Source organism: Phaethon aethereus, assembly GCF_964289735.1.
Source record: "Phaethon aethereus genome assembly, chromosome: 2".
Taxonomy (NCBI): Eukaryota; Metazoa; Chordata; class Aves; order Phaethontiformes; family Phaethontidae; genus Phaethon; species Phaethon aethereus.
Window position 1 is genome coordinate 161112242 of NC_138582.1, and position 18074 is coordinate 161130315.

At 37.9% G+C, this 18074-nt stretch overlaps 1 protein-coding gene across 1 annotated transcript in view; it reads left to right on the plus strand.

The window, feature by feature from the left end:
* PTPRN2 (protein tyrosine phosphatase receptor type N2) overlaps positions 1 to 18074 on the plus strand; it is a gene marked incomplete at its 3' end in the record, with an annotated part of 669211 nt that overhangs the window by 264539 nt on the left and 386598 nt on the right. Inside the window, exons 7-9 of the mRNA XM_081996867.1 lie at positions 784 to 1038; positions 2402 to 2442; positions 4320 to 4693. Of these exons, the coding sequence (XP_081852993.1) occupies positions 784 to 1038; positions 2402 to 2442; positions 4320 to 4693 (670 nt within the window). The remainder of the gene's footprint in view (positions 1 to 783; positions 1039 to 2401; positions 2443 to 4319; positions 4694 to 18074) is intronic.

Here is an 18074-nt window from a genome sequence, read left to right on the forward strand (position 1 = left end):
TTTCTTCACATCAAGGTTGTTTTGTTGTTTTGTTGTTTTGGTTTGTTTTTTTCCCTAAGTATGAGTCCATTTGCTTTTCCTGGCCTGGAATGTCATCTTAACGTTTCTTTCCTCAATGTGACGGGTAAAACATTTGTAGTTGACAAACCAAACCAGTAAAGTTCACTTTTGACAAATCATATCTTTTCAAAGAGAAATCAATACAATTTAGAAGGTTTGTCCATTACATATCCATGAATATGACGAACATATATCCATATCTACCTCTAATTGAAGAGGAGCTTTTTGATTGAACGACAAAATATCTGACACTTTTTTTTCCAGAACTCTATATAGCTATTTACCTCACAAAAAGCAAATCGCCAAAGAAACATGATCTCTAATAAACAGTAGTGTTGTTTGCGCTTAGTGCAGCCAAAAAAAGTTAAGTTACCTTAACACTTATCTTCAGTATTTTGAGTCAGTTTAGACTAGGAAACAATGCTTTTCTTGTAAAGAAACAGTGACAATTTTATGCCCCTCTCTCTAGGGCAGCTTGCTGGGTTGTAGTGGCATACATCCCTCGGCGCCTGACAAGGATTCACCTTGTCATAAAGTCTAACATCCATTTATATACTGTGTTTTCTGTAAAGATGGCAGCATGAAATGTGTATGCACTCTTTTGGAAAACAGATGTTCTCTGTTAAGGAAAAGATATATCTTTTAGGCTGAAAGATACTGACACAAGCACACCTTCTTCATGTACGCAGCTAAATCTTGTGCTTATGTTGTTTCGTGATCCAGAGACACTTATTAAAGATGTATTGAAGGACCTAGAGAAACACCAAGTGAATGTGGAGAATCTCAGCTCAGCAGAACTGGGTGAGATAGCTGATACCATCGCCAATGCACTTCAAACCGTTGGAATTCAGGAAGAAACAGAAAAGGGTGCTGGAAAAACTAAAGACGACAAAATAGAAGCACAAATGAAGAAAGGAGATTCTCAAGGAAGAGCAGATGTTCAGACTGGATTAATGGAAAACAACGTCAATATACCAGGTATTAATTATAAGAGTTAAGTACAGCAAAAGATAGCTACCCTGATTTTCTTTTATTGGTTCACATTAGTGCTAAACTTTTTAAACTCGGTTTTAAAGAAGACAGGAGGAAAAGTTACTGTATTTTTCTGCAAAGGCTGCACAATTTTAGCTTTCTTGTTTTCTTTTTGCAGCAGGTACTTTTTTTACCAAAAATGCATGTTTGTGAAGCCTTGTCCTTCAAGTTTCACAAACAAGATAAATCTACACGCCCATTTATATTGAATTACAAATTGCTTTATACTGTGTGGTCTAATTTCCCTTTCTTGAAAATGAGATATTTAAGCAAAATGATAATGAAAAATTATTATATTCCAAGAATGTATTTTGAAATATTTGGGGAATAATATGTGGGGAAAAAATTATGTTTTACTGATAATCATTCTTTAATGTACCACAATGACTACTTGCAGAATAAAGTCTTAGGTACAGGTAGAAAACTACTTGTTGCCTTTCCTGCTTAGGGAAATAAGAGTCATTATGGTTATTTACTTCTGTCTGGACACATATTTTCCTGGTGATGTAAATTCAGGAGCTAGAGTAATTGACACTAATGAGTTGATACCACAGGGGGACATAAGTTGCCACTCACCCTAAATTGTCTAATTTAGGAATGTTATGATATGTAGGACACCAAAAACATGTGCTATAAATCATAAACAGTGTTTTTAACTTACTGTCTTTTTTCATGGTGATATACTGAAATCCTTACTAGTTAGGGATATTCTGGCTATTTTAATCGTCAGTTGTTTTTGTAGATTAAAATGAGCATACTTGAGGGTTGTCCTGAATCATGCTGGCAGAGATGAGTAAGACTCAGTTCATAAACCAAAAAACCAGCATTATTTGACTGCGGTTAATGATATGACTGGATATCATCACTGTAGTTAAACTGTAACATGGTTTTGGTAGATGGTATCTATTGAAATAAGTCACCTTCTTCCACAAAAATGTGTATGAGGAATGTATATGTTTCCTTTTTCTTTAATGTAAATGTCCATTCAGCCAGCTAGAGCCATTTTATTGTTTTTTACTTAGATATTGATAAACTCATATGAAGATTTGACAATTAGCAAAATAACAGTGTTACATTGGCTCTTGAAGTACTCTGTGTATTGATCTTGCATTAATTTGCTATCGAAGTGGGGTTAGAATAACAATTCTGAATTATACAGTGCTCTTTACTCTGCCCTTTCAGCTTTGATGTCTTAATGTCTAAATTGCATGAAAAGGTTACTACTACAAAGCAGCCTATAAGCAGTGTTTGTTTCATATATGATGTTTTTCCTTCATAACTATGTATTTGTGCTTTTCATATCCTACAGACAATGGAATGCTTGAAGCCAGTGTGAGAACTGATAAAGAGGTAGAGTACCAGTATTTTAACAAAACGAGTATTCCATCTCAGAATATCAGGTTTTTATACAGTGAAGGTCAAAAACACACTTCTGAAATATAAGACTCATTTTGTGTCTTGTGTGGATATAATTCAATATAATTATTTTTATATAAATATTGTGTGGATATAATTCACAGCATAGGCAAATTGTTGTTGATGCATTGAAATATTAAATGTACATTTATTTAAACTTTAATGTAAATAAGTTTTGCAGTTCAAAAAACCCCAAATCGAGTCCTGTTTTGCCTTTCTTTCATTCATAAATAGTCAGAATTCATAACAGGTCTCAAAGTTCAGACAAATTCAGTCTTTTCCCCAGGTTAGTAAATTTTGAGTATTGAGGTGTTCTTGAAGACACCCTTCTTCCACCTGTCCTTTGGCTCTTAGCTCTGGGGAATGTAAGCAAGAGTTCTTGGTCAGATAATCTCTCTGCTTTTCAGAAGCAGATGAGTAAATATATTCACTCTGAGGGCACGTGTTTGTGAGAGGGTTCAAAATTCCCTCTCCTTTCATGGGATCTGTCATTTTTCACTTTTTCACTTTCCCATTAATTCTTTGAAATCGTTGAACATCAGAGGTATTTCAAAAGCTCTAGGCATTACACTCATACCCTAGGTGGTAACATCAAATTTGGGATTTTAATCCCGATTACTTTTACAATATTCCTCATGAGCTTTGAATCATATCCTATAGACTTAGGTCCAATATTCAGCCATTTTTGAGGTATATTCATCTTTCTTTTTCTGGGTTGCATGGAGCAGAAAAATCTCAAAGAATTTTTTTTTTAAACTGCCATGAAACTTCTCCTACTATATACTCTATCAAAAGCTAACACTGCAAGAGTCATAAATGGGTAAACCCTCTTGTGTTCACAATAAAATCTTTTTAGTAGCTGCCCTTCTACCAAACAAGGAAAAGACACAAGTAGACAACGTGGCAGGAACTTTAACCACCCACATGAAATTCTTTAAGGAATGAAGTGCTGCATTCACAGTAGACTTACAGAGGATCCCATGTATAGATTTCTTAGTGACAGCTGGAATAGGGGATGTGATAGAAAGGAATATATTGTGACACAGAGCAGAAAGTGCCCATTAGCCATCATTTTCTCCCAAATGCTTGGCTGCAATAAACTTATATGATGAAACTAGCTAACAAATGGTTCTTGGCATGTGTTTTGACTTTTGCTCATTTGCTTATTGTTTCAATTTATTAGACACATTTTTTTCTGTGATCATATGTTTAGATTAGTGAATCATTCACAAACAGTTTGTCACAATTTCTAGAGATGAATACATGAAATATAATTTGTCACATTATATCTGTTCCCTTTCCTGTATCATGACTTGTGAGACCCAAGAGGTACGCACGTTTCCAGTCCCAACACTTAGGCATATTGATGGATATTTCTATTATTTCTCCTTTTCATTAACTTATTTGATAACAAAATTTTATTCTCATCAATACTTAAACACACAGACATGAAAATGAACACTATGAAAATGCGATCAGCATTTTCTTCTAGCTGTTCAAGACAGAGAAAAGGCCATCTGGATTCTGTGATATTTGAAGAAGAAAGTAACTGTTAACTATAGAATTTCTTTGCCCATATTAAAACTAGTTAAAAATACAGTGGCATAATTTAATGCTCTTGAATTATTACTGAATAAACATTATTTTCTTACATACTCTGGCAGCATATAGAAATTAAGAAAAAGGCCATGCGACATTTGTATGAATAGACTCTACCATATCAATAAGAGTTTGAAAGATTATATCCAGGTTTGGTTCAGTATAACATTCCTGTGTTTATTTTTAAAAATAATAATATTCTTTTAATACAGGAGAACACGGCAAAACTAGTTAACTTCTTGAATGAGAATGTATTACCTGAAAATATGCCTAAAGACCTTATACCTGAAGAATCTACTAAGAGAGAAAACAAGAAATTTGAAGACACTGACTTTTCTTCATCAGAAGAAATAACTGCTGGTGTGGAAAATGTAAAAAGTGAGACTTTCTCAAGGGAACTGACAGCTGCAAAGAACAGCGAGTCTGACTCCAAAGACCCAAGCGAGACCCACTACTGGGTTAAGAATGCTTTAACGCAGGATGGAAACTCCTATGAAGAGCCTCGGAAAAATAGCGGACAAGATTTACAACTTCAAGTGAAGTCTTCTGAGGAGAAAGAATACGGCTATATTGTGACAGTGAAAGAGTAAGTACAGCAGCCAATTTGAATGGCATTTTTAACTGGAGAAAAGATAAAGTCATTGCACTTAATGAAATATGAATGTACAAGAGGAAAATGCCACAGGCCTGGTTTTTAATACATCTGAAACTGTTTGGAACCTGTTCAGTACTTTGATGAAAATACAGGACAACAGTTCCATTTTCTTAGAGTTGCCTTTCCTTCAATGCAGAAGATATTTAGTTTGTAGGTCTTTTGCGTAGACCTCCCTCTATCGTCTCATGTTCCAGTGACCTTCCAATATGTCAGTAAGTGTGCTTATGGCTAGGATGTGGGCTTTGAATATTTGACTTGAAAGTAGCCTAAATATCAATGCCTGAGTTATTCTTTCAAAAAATGACACAAAATAATAAAGCACAATATTTTCTCTGTGGTTTCAATTTGATCTGAAAATAACATATATAGGAATCCAAACATCACATATGCAGCTAGTTTAGAAAGAAAGACCCAATGATTTCAGGTCATGTCACTAATGAATTTGACATTTAATACCATACTTTCAGAAGAGAGCTTTTTTTCCCTAGTGATACACAGTTTATTGTAGGAACATTTTGGAGTTTAGAATGATATGGGCACTTTTACATCCTTTTCCCCACCGTGAAAACAATGTTATATTTGGTTAGTAATCCCGACTCATTTTCTGTGAGAAATTATTAATTTCTAGGATGAAATTTCTACAAATGTCTGGCCAGCATTATAGAGAAACTGATACAGAAACTTCTGTATCATGGATAGATTCTTTTGACTGTCTCAAACCTATTAATCAGATTGAAGGCTATAGGACTGTGGACGATTCTTGTTTTTACCAGACTGTGTTGCTTTGAAATGCATGTGGCTGGGTATCAGAGGACAGCTTCTTGTTCATTTTCTCCCAGGGGCTACACTTGAGAAAGACAGGATCACAAAGAAAGAATGCCATTTGGGGGGGGAAGTTTTTGTACGGTGCATAGAGAGACAGGCAGAAGAGAGGAGAATGAAAGCTGAGGCTTGGCAGTCTGCAAACATCAGAGACAGAGAGGGAGACTCCTCAAAAAGTAGGGAACAAACACCCACTTCTCAGAGATAACGGAGGGAATATATTTCATAAGGACTCAGACGTTACCCTGCAGAGAATAAAAGTTACTTAGTTACTGGAATGAGAGACGCCAAAGGAGAGGGCTCACCTTGTGAGGACTTACAAGTTGAGGGGATGAGACTTATGTTAACAGATCCTTGCACTGCTGTCAGGTCTCATTCTGAGTTGTATTTTTACCATTTTAGTGTTAATTTTTATTCACTTCCTGAAGAAACCAAGCTCTAGTGTTTAGAAAAGACCTTTTAGGAGTTTTGGAGTACCTGCTTTAAGGAAAGTCACAAATGAGTTGAGGTCCTCATGCTTCTGCTAATTTGTCTGTGTGTCAATAACCACTGTTAATCATTATTTAATGACCAAGTGCTTTGGATTTAATTAACCATTTTTTAACTGCTTTTGCAATTGCACTTTTCAGTTGTTTTCCTGTAACATTCATTTTTGTTGACTGGTTCCTGTAGCAGGCTCACTATTCTCAAGAACCAATTCCAGGAGAACGCTAGTTATTATAGAGTATTTTTTGTCTAGTTCGTAATTTAATCCTTCAGGTAGGTTACGTTTCTGTTCGCTTTTTGCCAACGGTGCACTCAGGAGTCTCCTTCTGTGTTTTTGAAACCAGTCTACCAGAAATTGATGGCATCGCCTAGTTTAACCACACCTCTTAGTTCCTGCCTACGAATGTTATGTGAAGCAGTAGGAACTAGTTTTTCCCCAGGTCGGTGCTACTTCCCCCAGGCCTTTTAACTCACATCAGTCTGGAAGGTGCCTTTGTATCCAGTGGTGTCTTAATGACACCACCTCCCTTGACCATCCAGACTTATTTGGCTCATAAATTCTCCAAAAGCTTAGAGCTTTCACAGAGACTTTCAGTCTCCACAGCATGTAGGTTCTTTACCGTGTCATCTTATCTGTTTTTCTTCCTAGCTAGTCCCCCATTGACAGGTTTTCCCCATATTATGACTATTATTATTCAATGAAACTTGCTGAATAGGGTAATTTCTCCAAAGATTATTGATCCTAGACAACTCCATACACACAAATAGAATTTAGCATAGATTTATTCAGCTTCTTTACTATTTTCAATACCAGAAAGACAAAAACACTTTTCTTATATACTAGTTTATTACAATTTTAGTAACTTTTGGGCAAGATGCTTTCAGATAATCATTGGGATATTGTTAAAAATGCTCAGAACCTATGAGAAAAAATTGCAATGAGTTAGATGAAACCACTTCAAATGGTTTGAATTAAAAAATAGGTTTAGCAAAACAATTTTAGGTTTTAACGGTAACCAGCTCATTACACAAAGCACATGCTATCTGTATTCAGAAAACTTAACTGATAACTCCTCACTACATTCTTAGCACTTTGAGTACAACTAGATGTCATGTTCTCCAAACTCACCATAGAGAAATGTTTATTTTCAGTTCCTAATCTAGAATGAGTTAATTGTTAATGAGAATTAGCTGACTGAGTTGAACTAAAGAAAAATTTCTTTTCTATGAGTATTCTGTTGTATTTGATCTGCAGCAAACAGGTTTTGGTTCAGGGTTCTTAGCCATTGACTTATAACACTTCAGTGATTTGACCATCCTCAGTATTTCAAGTCCAAAATATACGGGTTTAATTTTTGTTGTTGCTATAAAACTTGTTTGTTTTGATAGGTCTTTCTGAAATGTAAGTGTAGAATGAAAACCCCATATTTTGCAAAACAAAATATATATATATATTCTGGAATTTTATAAGAATAACAAAACCTGTTGAGGAAATTCCACATGCTAAAAATGGACTTGTCCACTCTGCAGGAACAGTAAAATACTTTCTACAGCAGTTGAGGGATCTGTTATGTACTAGTATTTGCCACAACCATTTATTTAGTACATAAACTGGCCTTAGAGAGCAATTGGATCAGTGTAGCCAAGAGTTTCAGTAAGGACTTGTTTTCATGAATGCTGCTGTAACTGTATTTTTTCTTGGGGGAGAGTGCGTAGAGAAAGGGACGTTTGTTAACTACCACTGCAGAGAAGAGAACTTTTAATGTCCTTTTAAGGAACATTTCTTTAGTAAGCTTCCTGTATCATTAAGTTTTTGTACTGAAAATCCTACTGGCTGTTTGCAGTAAATAAATGGTATTAATAAATGGCTTAGGTGTATGCTACACATTTATCTATAACTGTACATGCATGTTATATTCATACAGTGAAGTAAAGGGGCTGGGACTATTCCTAGTCAGATCTTAAATCTATGTCAGTCTAAAATCACTCCTGTTTGAGAGGTGATTGTAGTCTGTAAGTACTCAGGAAATTGATTTCACAATTGTTCTTTGATATTTTATGGTTGCACTTGATGATCTTGAAGACCTTTTCCAACCTAAATGATTCTATGATTCTATGATTTTAGTTTAGATCTTTATGCTTTTTTAAAGGTCTCTATTTTAAATAGAAAGGAAGCTGGAGCTAAAGGTAGGCATGAAATATATCTTTCTAACAGCCTGAGTGTTAGCCAAATTCATATGCAAAGTATCTTTCTTCCAGCAATTAGCACATTTAAGATTATAAACCTAAAATTATGATTTAGGTGGGGATTTTTAAGCCACTCTTAACTTGTGCACACAAAATGAAATGCCAAAATATAATACTATTTATTTATTTTCCAATACTACATCTTTGTATGCTTTCCTTCTTACTTCATGAAGCAATAGGTCATGGTTTCAATCCATCCATTTTTATTGGCCGTGATTTTTTTGAGCAGCGAAGCTTCATTTTTACAGCTGAAACAGTGATCTTTTGGTGAAGAAAGGGAAGTAGTCCAACGTTTTTGTACATGGGGGATAACAGCTTGAGTTCTTTTCCCCCTCTGATCTGAAAATGGAACTGAAAAGATTATAGTCAGTGGTATAGTTGACAGATGTCAGGGGTGATCCATTCACTATTAGATTCTCGGGCTTCCATGGCTTTGCAAGTGTGACCCAAGGAGATATTAAGACTGCTTCAGTGAACTCCTAAGATGCCAGCTTTTAATTGTGCCACAAAGCAAAGGTAAACATTTCCATGTAATACTTGAAGAAAAGATTTGTGATAGTTTAAAGACTTGTCAAAACAGCAGTCTGATTGTCAATGGCAAGAACAATAGGTCACTCCTGCTGTGTTTGTTGAGTGACCTTTCAGATGGTTGGAGCAGTGCAATCCATACCAATCCATAATATCCATCAGTGCTAAGCTTCAGAATGAATTGACAGTTTCAGTGTAGAAAATTGTCCAGCAAATCCTCCACTGTGCTGCTTCAGCACTTTATTATGCTGAGAAACTAATCAAATCGGGTGATTTACTTTGTTTACTCTATTCTCCTTCAAAAAATTGGTATTCTACCACTGTAGGATTTGCCTGAAAGAGGTTTGTTTCTTTCTCAGTGTAACTGCTTTGGACTGTTTCTCTTAATTTTAGTCTGAAATTCTAACGTAATCTTATAAAACAAAGTTTCCTACAGGGTGTTATTTTCATCTGTATGGTACTTTGGCCATAGTTATAAAATACCTCTTCATTATAGTGGGGATGCATCAGGGTGAGCTCTCAAATCAAAGAAGCCTTTGTCTTTGGACAAAAGAACTCTTCCTATTTTCTGAAATTCTAGTTCTTCAAGTATGGAAAACCTTTTTTGGGTTGGAAAAAATGCTGACACTCCTATTTGTCTGGCAGGATATGCTCTAAGCTGGGGGCCAAGATCCCACAATCAAAACATTTAATCCTCCTGAGTCTCTCATGAGGAAACCCAAAGCCTTTCCAGAACGTATAGTTCTTACCACCTCCAGTAAAACTAAATGCAAGATGCTCCATGCTCAGTAGCTTAAGTAGTCAAGCTGGTGTGCAATTTCTTAAATATGAGATTGACTTGAATGCATTAAGAAAAATCCTAATTTGAGAGAAAATTTCATCTTTTCACTGTTTATCTCAGTCTTTCGAGCTTCAAAGTCAAGTCATGCTTTTCTGATGCCATGCTTGGACACCCAGTGGAGAGGAACCTGTTCTGTGATTTATCAGAATGCATGTGCTTGAAGATTTTCATATAAATACAAGATCACAGACAACTCATGGGAGCTCTGTTAGCTTGTGAGCCAACTTCTGGCATTGTTGTATTAGTTAATTCCTGGATATTTCATATTTTGTCATATATTAACTCTCAATTCCAGAGTATGTAAAATTATATAGGCTGTAAATCTGTTCACAACATGTTAACTTAATTGGATCACACATGCATTTCTGTGCAGTTAATTTGAGGTAGCTGGTGTTCAGCTCAGATGCTATGAAAAAGCTGAAAATGGATCTTGTGTTCATAGTATAAAATTGGTATGGAATATGATTAGTCTGACCCTTTTAACATGCTGAAGGGTTAGGTTAATTCCAAATGCTTGATATTATTTCTCCATCTTTACCAAAGCGATAAATGATACTGCTTTGCATATAATGATTACTTTCTGCAGGATGGTGTTCAGGTTAGGACCCTGAAGCTGGGTGGTACAGAACTCTTGGTTTATTCCCCAAGTTTTCCCTTTTCCTAGGCAAGTCATTAAAGAATTGAATTTTTATGATCTTATTTGTTTCACCTACCAGGTTAAAATATTTAGTGCATTATAATTGCATTTAAAAATTAAATTTAAAATAAATAAGAGAAAATTAATCACAAGATCTACGGCAATGAAAAGGGACCAATAGGTTTCATTGTTCTTTCTTATCTTGATTGTTCTTGGAAGGTGATCTTTTGTATTGCATGAAGATACTTTTTAGAAAATTATAACAAAATATTCTTGTCCTTTCATACATATATACAAACAGAAACACTGATTTGACCTTCTCTGCATATCTCAATGTCCTCTTTGAAATTATTATTCTACCTGCAAGTGCACTTTATCAAGGGAAAAAGATTTGTGCATATTCTTCACTTAACTTCTCCAACTAGCTCTAAAAACTAAAATGAATTATAAACATCCATAAAACAGAAAAGCACTTGCTACTAAATTCTGTTAAAATCAGCAAAGGACAGCATTTCTCACATCAAAAAAGAAGTTAAATGTAAAATTTTTATCCCTCACTGTCACTTTCCCTAGCATTCTCTACCCTTGTATAAATAAATTCCATAAATGTCCATCATTGATTTTAAAGCCAAAAGATTTGCTTCTGATAATATGGATTGATCCCCTACCTAAATACCATGTATAGATGGAAAATACTTGCCTATTAATTATCCAGTAGAGACAATTCTGTCATTGTATCTCAGCACCATAACTGGTGGAGAGATGTAAATCTAGAATCTTCCTTGGCTAACTCTTCACATGTAATTATTCACACTCCCAAGAGTTTTCTAGACATAAAATCATTTTTCCCTCTTTAATCCTCCAGTTTTCTTGTGATACTTAGCAAGTGACAGAGATCATATCCCCCACATTACTGCTTCACTGCCTTAATTCTGATACTATATTATTCCCATAGGAAAATGATACTTCACGTTTCTTATTCATGCACAAGAAAATAACCGAAAACCAACAGTTACTGTAGCTTTGCCACAGAGAGCAATGAATACTGGTGAGTTTTTTTTCAATACAAGAGCTCAGCTTTGAATATTTTGAATTTCTTCTTATCTGTTGTATGTGCAGTGATAAGATGATAGTCTGTCCTACTTCTGTTGCCTTTAGCTTTTGTGCTTCCACAATCTGTTGAAATATATCATCCTGGAACACGATTCTCACTTGCTGATGCGGATCACTTCACAAGAGAAGAGTCCTTCTAAGGGTCCATCTATCCCTTCTCTTACAGCTTCACTTGCCCAGCTGTTTTCCTCTGCTTTCTGTCGGGACGAGCTGTGTACTTTTACCTCTAGAGGAATATCCAGGGCAAAATTTTGAATTGAGATAGCTGGTGACCAGCCAATCTGTCACACTAGCAATACTAACGGCGAGGAATCCCTCTGGTCCTTTGCGTCAATGCAAGGCAGCAGGTAATTGTAGGAGTGCGCCTGGAGTCCCCAGTTAGTGGCACAAGGACTAGCTCACACTTGTATCTCTCCACTTAGCTGAACAGGTATGGCTGTTGGCCTGGTTTCCCAGAACAGACATTCCCAGACATTCCCATTTCTGTCTTTCCATCCCTTCTGTGCCATGTTAGCACCCTTTGTTTGGGTATCATGCACAGGCTTTTTCGGGAGAGCAGCCGGTGCAGGTACTCCACAGCCTCTCTGTGAGCAGGTTCAGTTCACTCTGCTGTCTCCAGGCTATAGGTCTTAATCCTGGAGGCTGCACATTACATACCCGCAAACTGGGCATGGGGTTGTGAGCTGTGCTTTGTTTTTATAAACAGTGGTAGTCATTAAAACCCTAAGATGCTGCAATATCTCACAATACCATATGGTCAATACTTCTAGTGTATCACAGTGTTTTTTGGGCAATTACCACGTAGTTCATTAAAAAAGACTGATGAATTTTAAGCTTTTGAAATGAGTAAGAAGGAGAAAGCCAAAGGTCAGGATTCCTGGGAATGCAGCAAACTGAATCACAATGCAGTCTATTACCTACCAGTACTTTTTCATCAGTGCTGTTCTGCCCAATCCTGGGAAGCTCAGGATAAAAATGCCATAATTTAATTTTCATGCTTGAATTATTTTTTTTTAATTTCTTAACTCAGATAAAGTGTCTGCAATGTAAACGCCTGACCATTAAAAATTAGAATTAAGTAATGTTAATCTTAGTCTATATCATTCTTATTTCAGGCAAACTAAATTTTGTAAGTCGAAAATCAGTGAGGACTAATTTAGAACACAGAGAATGAATCAGAACAGGGAAAATATTTTAATTTTTCTTTCAAGTAGGTATTCTGGCTTTCCACTGGCGCTTGTTTGAAGAAGGTATGCCACAATCTAAAGACTAGATAGATCTGGTATAGAAAGAAATTTAGAGTAAATTTCTGTCCTGGCTTCAGCTGGGCTAGAGTTAATTTTCTTCACAGAAGCTGGCGTGAGGCTGTGTTTTGGATTTGGGATGAGAAAATGTTGATAACATGCTGATGTTTTGGCTTGTTGCTAAACAGCCAGGGACAGTCCAGCTTGTCCTGCTGGGCTGCCAGCGAGCAGGCTGGTGGTGCACGGGGAGCTGGGAGGGGACACGGCCGGGACAGCTGACCCAGGCTGGCCAAAGGGATATTCCATACCATGTGACGTCATGCTCGGTACATAAAGCTGAGGCGAAGAAGAAGGAAAGGGTGGAGGGATGTTGGGAGTGATGGCGTCTGTCTTCCCAAGTCACCATTACACGTGATGCAGCCCTGTTTCCCTGGAGATGGCTGAACCCCTGCCTGCCCGTGGGGAGTGGGGAATGGATTCCTTGTTTTGCTTTGTTTGCGTGCGCAGCTTTTGCTTTACCTGTTGAACTGTCTTTATCTCAAACCATGAGTTTTCTCACTTTTACTCTTCTGATTCTCTCCCCTGTTCCACCGTGGGGGAGTGAGTAAGTGGCTGCGTGGGGCTTGGTTGCCGGCTGGGGCTAAACCACAACATGCTATTTCTTAATAGCATGGAGAATGATTTTTATAAAAAGTCAGTTTTACCACCTTTAAAGTTTGGATGTCTTACAGAATGTTTTGTGTTTCTTTAACTTCTTTCTTTTAACACTAGGTTGTTGGATATTCTCTGTCATTTTTAATTTAAACCATTTGCATTATAAATTGGTCTGGGCTTTAAGCTGCCTTGAAGGAAGAGGGAAGATATGAAGGAAAGGAAACAATGAAGTCAGAAATGCATTAAAATATGCATCATCAGTTGTTCTCAATCTCATTTATTAATGACTTGTATGAAGGAGTAATTTGATATGAAAGAACAGTTTTGAGTTTTCAAGGCTTTTTTGCATCAGAGATGCAGGGTTCATGACAAGTCGACTCCAGTGCTGTTTCGAACATTCAGCCTAAAATGCATTAGGGAGTACTTTGCTGGGGTCCGTTTTCAGCCTTAGAAAGGAGGACAGCACAATTATGGCACAGATTATTGCCATTATTTCCGTGCTGCTTCTAGTGACAAAGCATCTGTATGAATTTGCTGCTATTAACACAGCTGGAGGTAGTGCGTGTTTGAAGCAATGCAAGAGCAGGCGGGCACAGAGTCACGCTTCCATTATAACTCTAGAGAGTTGATCCTTTTCAACTTCTCTATCACTCGTGTTTCCATGATGCCGTTATCTCCTCTGACCTTCATCGCCTGACCATTGCCATTGATTTTTACCAGGTGTCATCTGTGTTACAAATTGGTCTGGACTTGAATCTGTCTGTATTAAGAGGTTTAAATTTACACTTACTGGTGGTGGGAAAAGAGGGAAAAAAATCACAGAAAGTGGGAATTTGCTGAGCTGTCAAAACAGAAGTAAGCTTAAAAAGGTTTTATGGCTAATAAAGCCTGTGAGGAAACAAGCATGGAAAAACGAAACTGCAGCCCAATGCAATAAAACTGCAGTGTCCTTAAAATGATTACGATAACAGTGCTGTGAAGTCAGGCAGCTCTCAAACAATCCGGCGAGTATCTCTGTGCTCAGAAGTTATTTGGTTGCTTTCATGAACCCAGAATAAATGTGAATCATTTACAAAACTTATCATTATTTAACTAAATTTAAGGCACAAACTGCATTCAAACCCAGTTAGATCCATTTAGTGCTGAAATACATTCCTTCTCTAAGTCTTTCCTGGGGATGCGTGCTTCAGGATGGATGAAAGTACGCTGAAACAGACGGCAGACTCAAACTCAGGCAGAGAAGGCAGCCTGTTGTAACGTCGTGGACTTGAAGCATCAGTGCCCAGGACTTTCATTATAGATTATCGGATGAGTTAATCCCAGGAGCACTTCCAGACAAGAGAAGTAAATACAATTTTGGTGTCTAAATGTTTTTTTAGGCTTGGCAGGCTTAGCAAGCATTTAATGGCAACACTGTAAATTACTTCAATGTTAAAACATTCCCAGTACTCCTTGTTATGCCACTTACTTCCTCTGTGACCTGGAGCAAACCGCTCTAATGTCTCAGTTTCTTCTCCGTTGTATGGATAATATGCATCTTTCTTGTATTTGTGTCTAGAAAAAGAGAAGTAAGAGTTGAAGGCGGCTGGATTCAATAGCTTTATACTGGTGGTTGCCAACCTGATGAGAGTGGGAGAGTCATGTCACTGTACTGCCATGTCTTCCCTGACACGCCGTGTGCTACCTAAGGTGGCAGAAGCACTCCTTCCGTGGGGCGTGTGTAGCTGACACCATACACCATTTATTCCCGTCTCAGGCAAATGTGACATCTTTACTCTTGATTGCAGAGTGCGTGGCTCACACCTTGGTAGGTAGCAACTAAATCAGCCGGGTTTGGTAAGTGACCTTTTGGATCAGAGAATAGTGGTGTTGGTGTGCTAGAAAGTGCCATGCAGCCAATTCCCAGGAGACAGGAGTCAGTGGGAAGAGGGGAGCTGAAAATCTCTTGAGGAAACTTGGTAAAGCTATGTGTGTTTGTTGTGATGGCATCAGCACCTCTTCCATAGTTCAGTTACTAATGAAATTTGCACACAAAGAAGTTCACATCCTTCTATTTCATACTTCAGTAGCTGAGTTTCCCATTATGTTGCTTGTTAAAATATTTACTAATCTTAGCAGGAAAAAAAAAAGAGAAAAGAGAAAAACAAAAAAATTAAACTGTGTCCTTAAAATAAAAGCTTTCCTAGTATTGTTTTCATCTTCTCTGAGGCGGAGAAGTGCTGTGATCACTGACTCTGAGACCAGGTCAATGGTAAGCTACTAGTCACATATTAAGTCTTGGCTATTTATATCTGAAGGCTGCTGAGCCTCGGCCTCCAGGAGGCAGTGCCAGGGACCCTCTCTTCTCCTGAGCTGCAGCACTGCACCTGGAAGACCTTCAGGAGCAAAGTGCCTTCTGGTGAGCCACGTCAGTCTCTCCCCGGAGAAGAGCTGCTGTTGCAGCAAAACTGCAAGTTGCACCTACCCTTCAAATCAACAGGAGATAAATGGGGTGCTCTTCACACCGACTCTGAGGAGAGTGAGTCGCAGAGCAAGGGCCAGGGTGTCACTGCAGATTAAGAATTGGTTATGAGATAGGAGAGGAAGATTCGTCATGAACTGCTGCTTCTCAGCGTGTAGAGAGATTAGTGATACCCCATGGGCAAATTGTCTCTGTTAGGAGGATCTATGGAGGATTTAGAAAAATTCCAGATGGATTTAAATACATTGAGGGATTAGGGAGCACAATGGTAGATGAAGTTCAGCTGGAATAAGTGTGACAGAATAATACACATTAACAAAAATGGTCCTTTTTGGGAAAAAAAGAGGAAAATTATTCTTAAAACTGTTCATAGTCTGGGCTCTGAGGCTGTGGAAAATTTTGAAGAAAAGATTTTCTGTGTTTATATACATGAATCGTACCCTTGGTATGGTGACACATATTTTCAGAATTGAAAATTGCAATGAAGGCTTGCAAATCCTGAAGTAGGTGGCCCATTTCCCTGCTGTGTATTTCTGAAACACAAACCAGGCCAGTACAAGTCTCTAAGGTCAAGAGTTCAGCAGCAGATTTTTTAGAAAGAGAGAGATTTTTATAAATAATGAGCAGATACATAATCACATTAACTAATTTTTTGTAAAATTATACCATAATCTTATGTACTTATTTTTATAAGGAATGCTTTTGCTGCAACATATAAGGCAAGAAGGACTGACTTCTGTTCTCTGTTCTTTGCCGAGGGTGCAATGCAATGGGTGTGCATGGAAACAGTGCATGACTGAGATTATCATCCCAATCTGGAACACAAGGTTCATGTGTTTCGTGAGGTTCATGTAAGGATAAAATGGCACCATTCTTGTATCTGACCACTGGAGTCAGACGCTGAGTCAGTGGGAATCTGGTGTTTTCATGTATAATATTATTATTTATTTGCTCAAGTGTCTCTAGTACTCCTGGGACAGAATATGGGTGTTTTGCTACTTTTTTACCGGGCTTGGTGCAACTGCCTGAATACTGGCAATTTCATAGCAACTCTCACACCTTTTAAGTTTTTACTCAGGGAATAGAGACCAGTGTTCAATACTGTTACTGGACAACTTTTTTAACACCTTTCTTTCTTGATTTTTAGCAATGTGAACACAACAGTGCCCAAGGGAAAACAAAAATAAAGAATTAATGGCTTCTGTTTGTCACAGTATTGTTTTTCCCAGAGTAGACTGCTCCTTAAGTAGTCCTTACAGAGATGTATCTCAGCTGACCACTTCTCTCACCCTCTTTCAGAACTTTTATAGAATTATCCTGGACTTTATTTTATTTCTTAGGTCTTATTTTTGGACTCCCCTGTATTTACTGCTGGCTTAATAAAATCAGGCAGTAGCATGTCTGAGGTGGTTTAAAATAACCTCCAGTCTTGTGCTGGTGGCTGCTGCTGAGAACTGACTCAAGGTCTGGTGTTAGTACATACAGCTGGAGATGTGCTGCCTTCAGCAATTGCTCTTCTCACTCCTTTTTGATGTCACCAACAGGAACTGGAAATTGCTTTCTTCCTCTTTACCCTTTTCCCTTGACTGCTTTTATCAGGCAAAGCAGTCATGGCTGGTGTGCACCAGCCGCTTGCCCATGGAGAGGCAGCGCTCGAGTCCTGGCGTTCTGGCTCCTCCTTGCCACCAATGCACGGAGAGTGGAGATATGGTGTGAAAGGAATCAGGTCTGATACTGGCCCATGAAGGTGGGAGATTAAACATGCCGAAACTACTGTCACCTGTTCAAATAGACCTGCTCTACTGGTTTTAATCTTTTGTATTTGTTAGAGCAAACAATAAGCAAACAGGCAATTCCTAGTATATCTGTAAGTCATTTTAAAGAAGCTCTGAAATACTTCCATACACTTCAGAGTCTCATCCCTCAGTCTGAGTCCTGTGACCAATGTCCCTGCTCTTTTCCAAGCGTGGAGGGCGGATGGCGGGTTGTGCTGGAGCTCGCCGGGCTGCTCCTCCCAGCGTCCTGTCAGCAAGCAGTTTGCCTGCAGCCTATTCAATGCTCAGGCTGCTGCCAAATAGTTTTAGCAACCAGAGAAAATGAGTCCTCAACTTTATTCATCCTAAACGTGACTCTCTAAAGCATTCCATGAACTTTGATTGGATTTTAGGTTTAGCTTTCTATGTGGAGTACTAAGGAGACTGTGCTGCGTATTAGGAAAGTGATACCATTGCCCTGTCAATGAGGGGAAGCCAATTTAATGTCAATGCACAAAGACATTA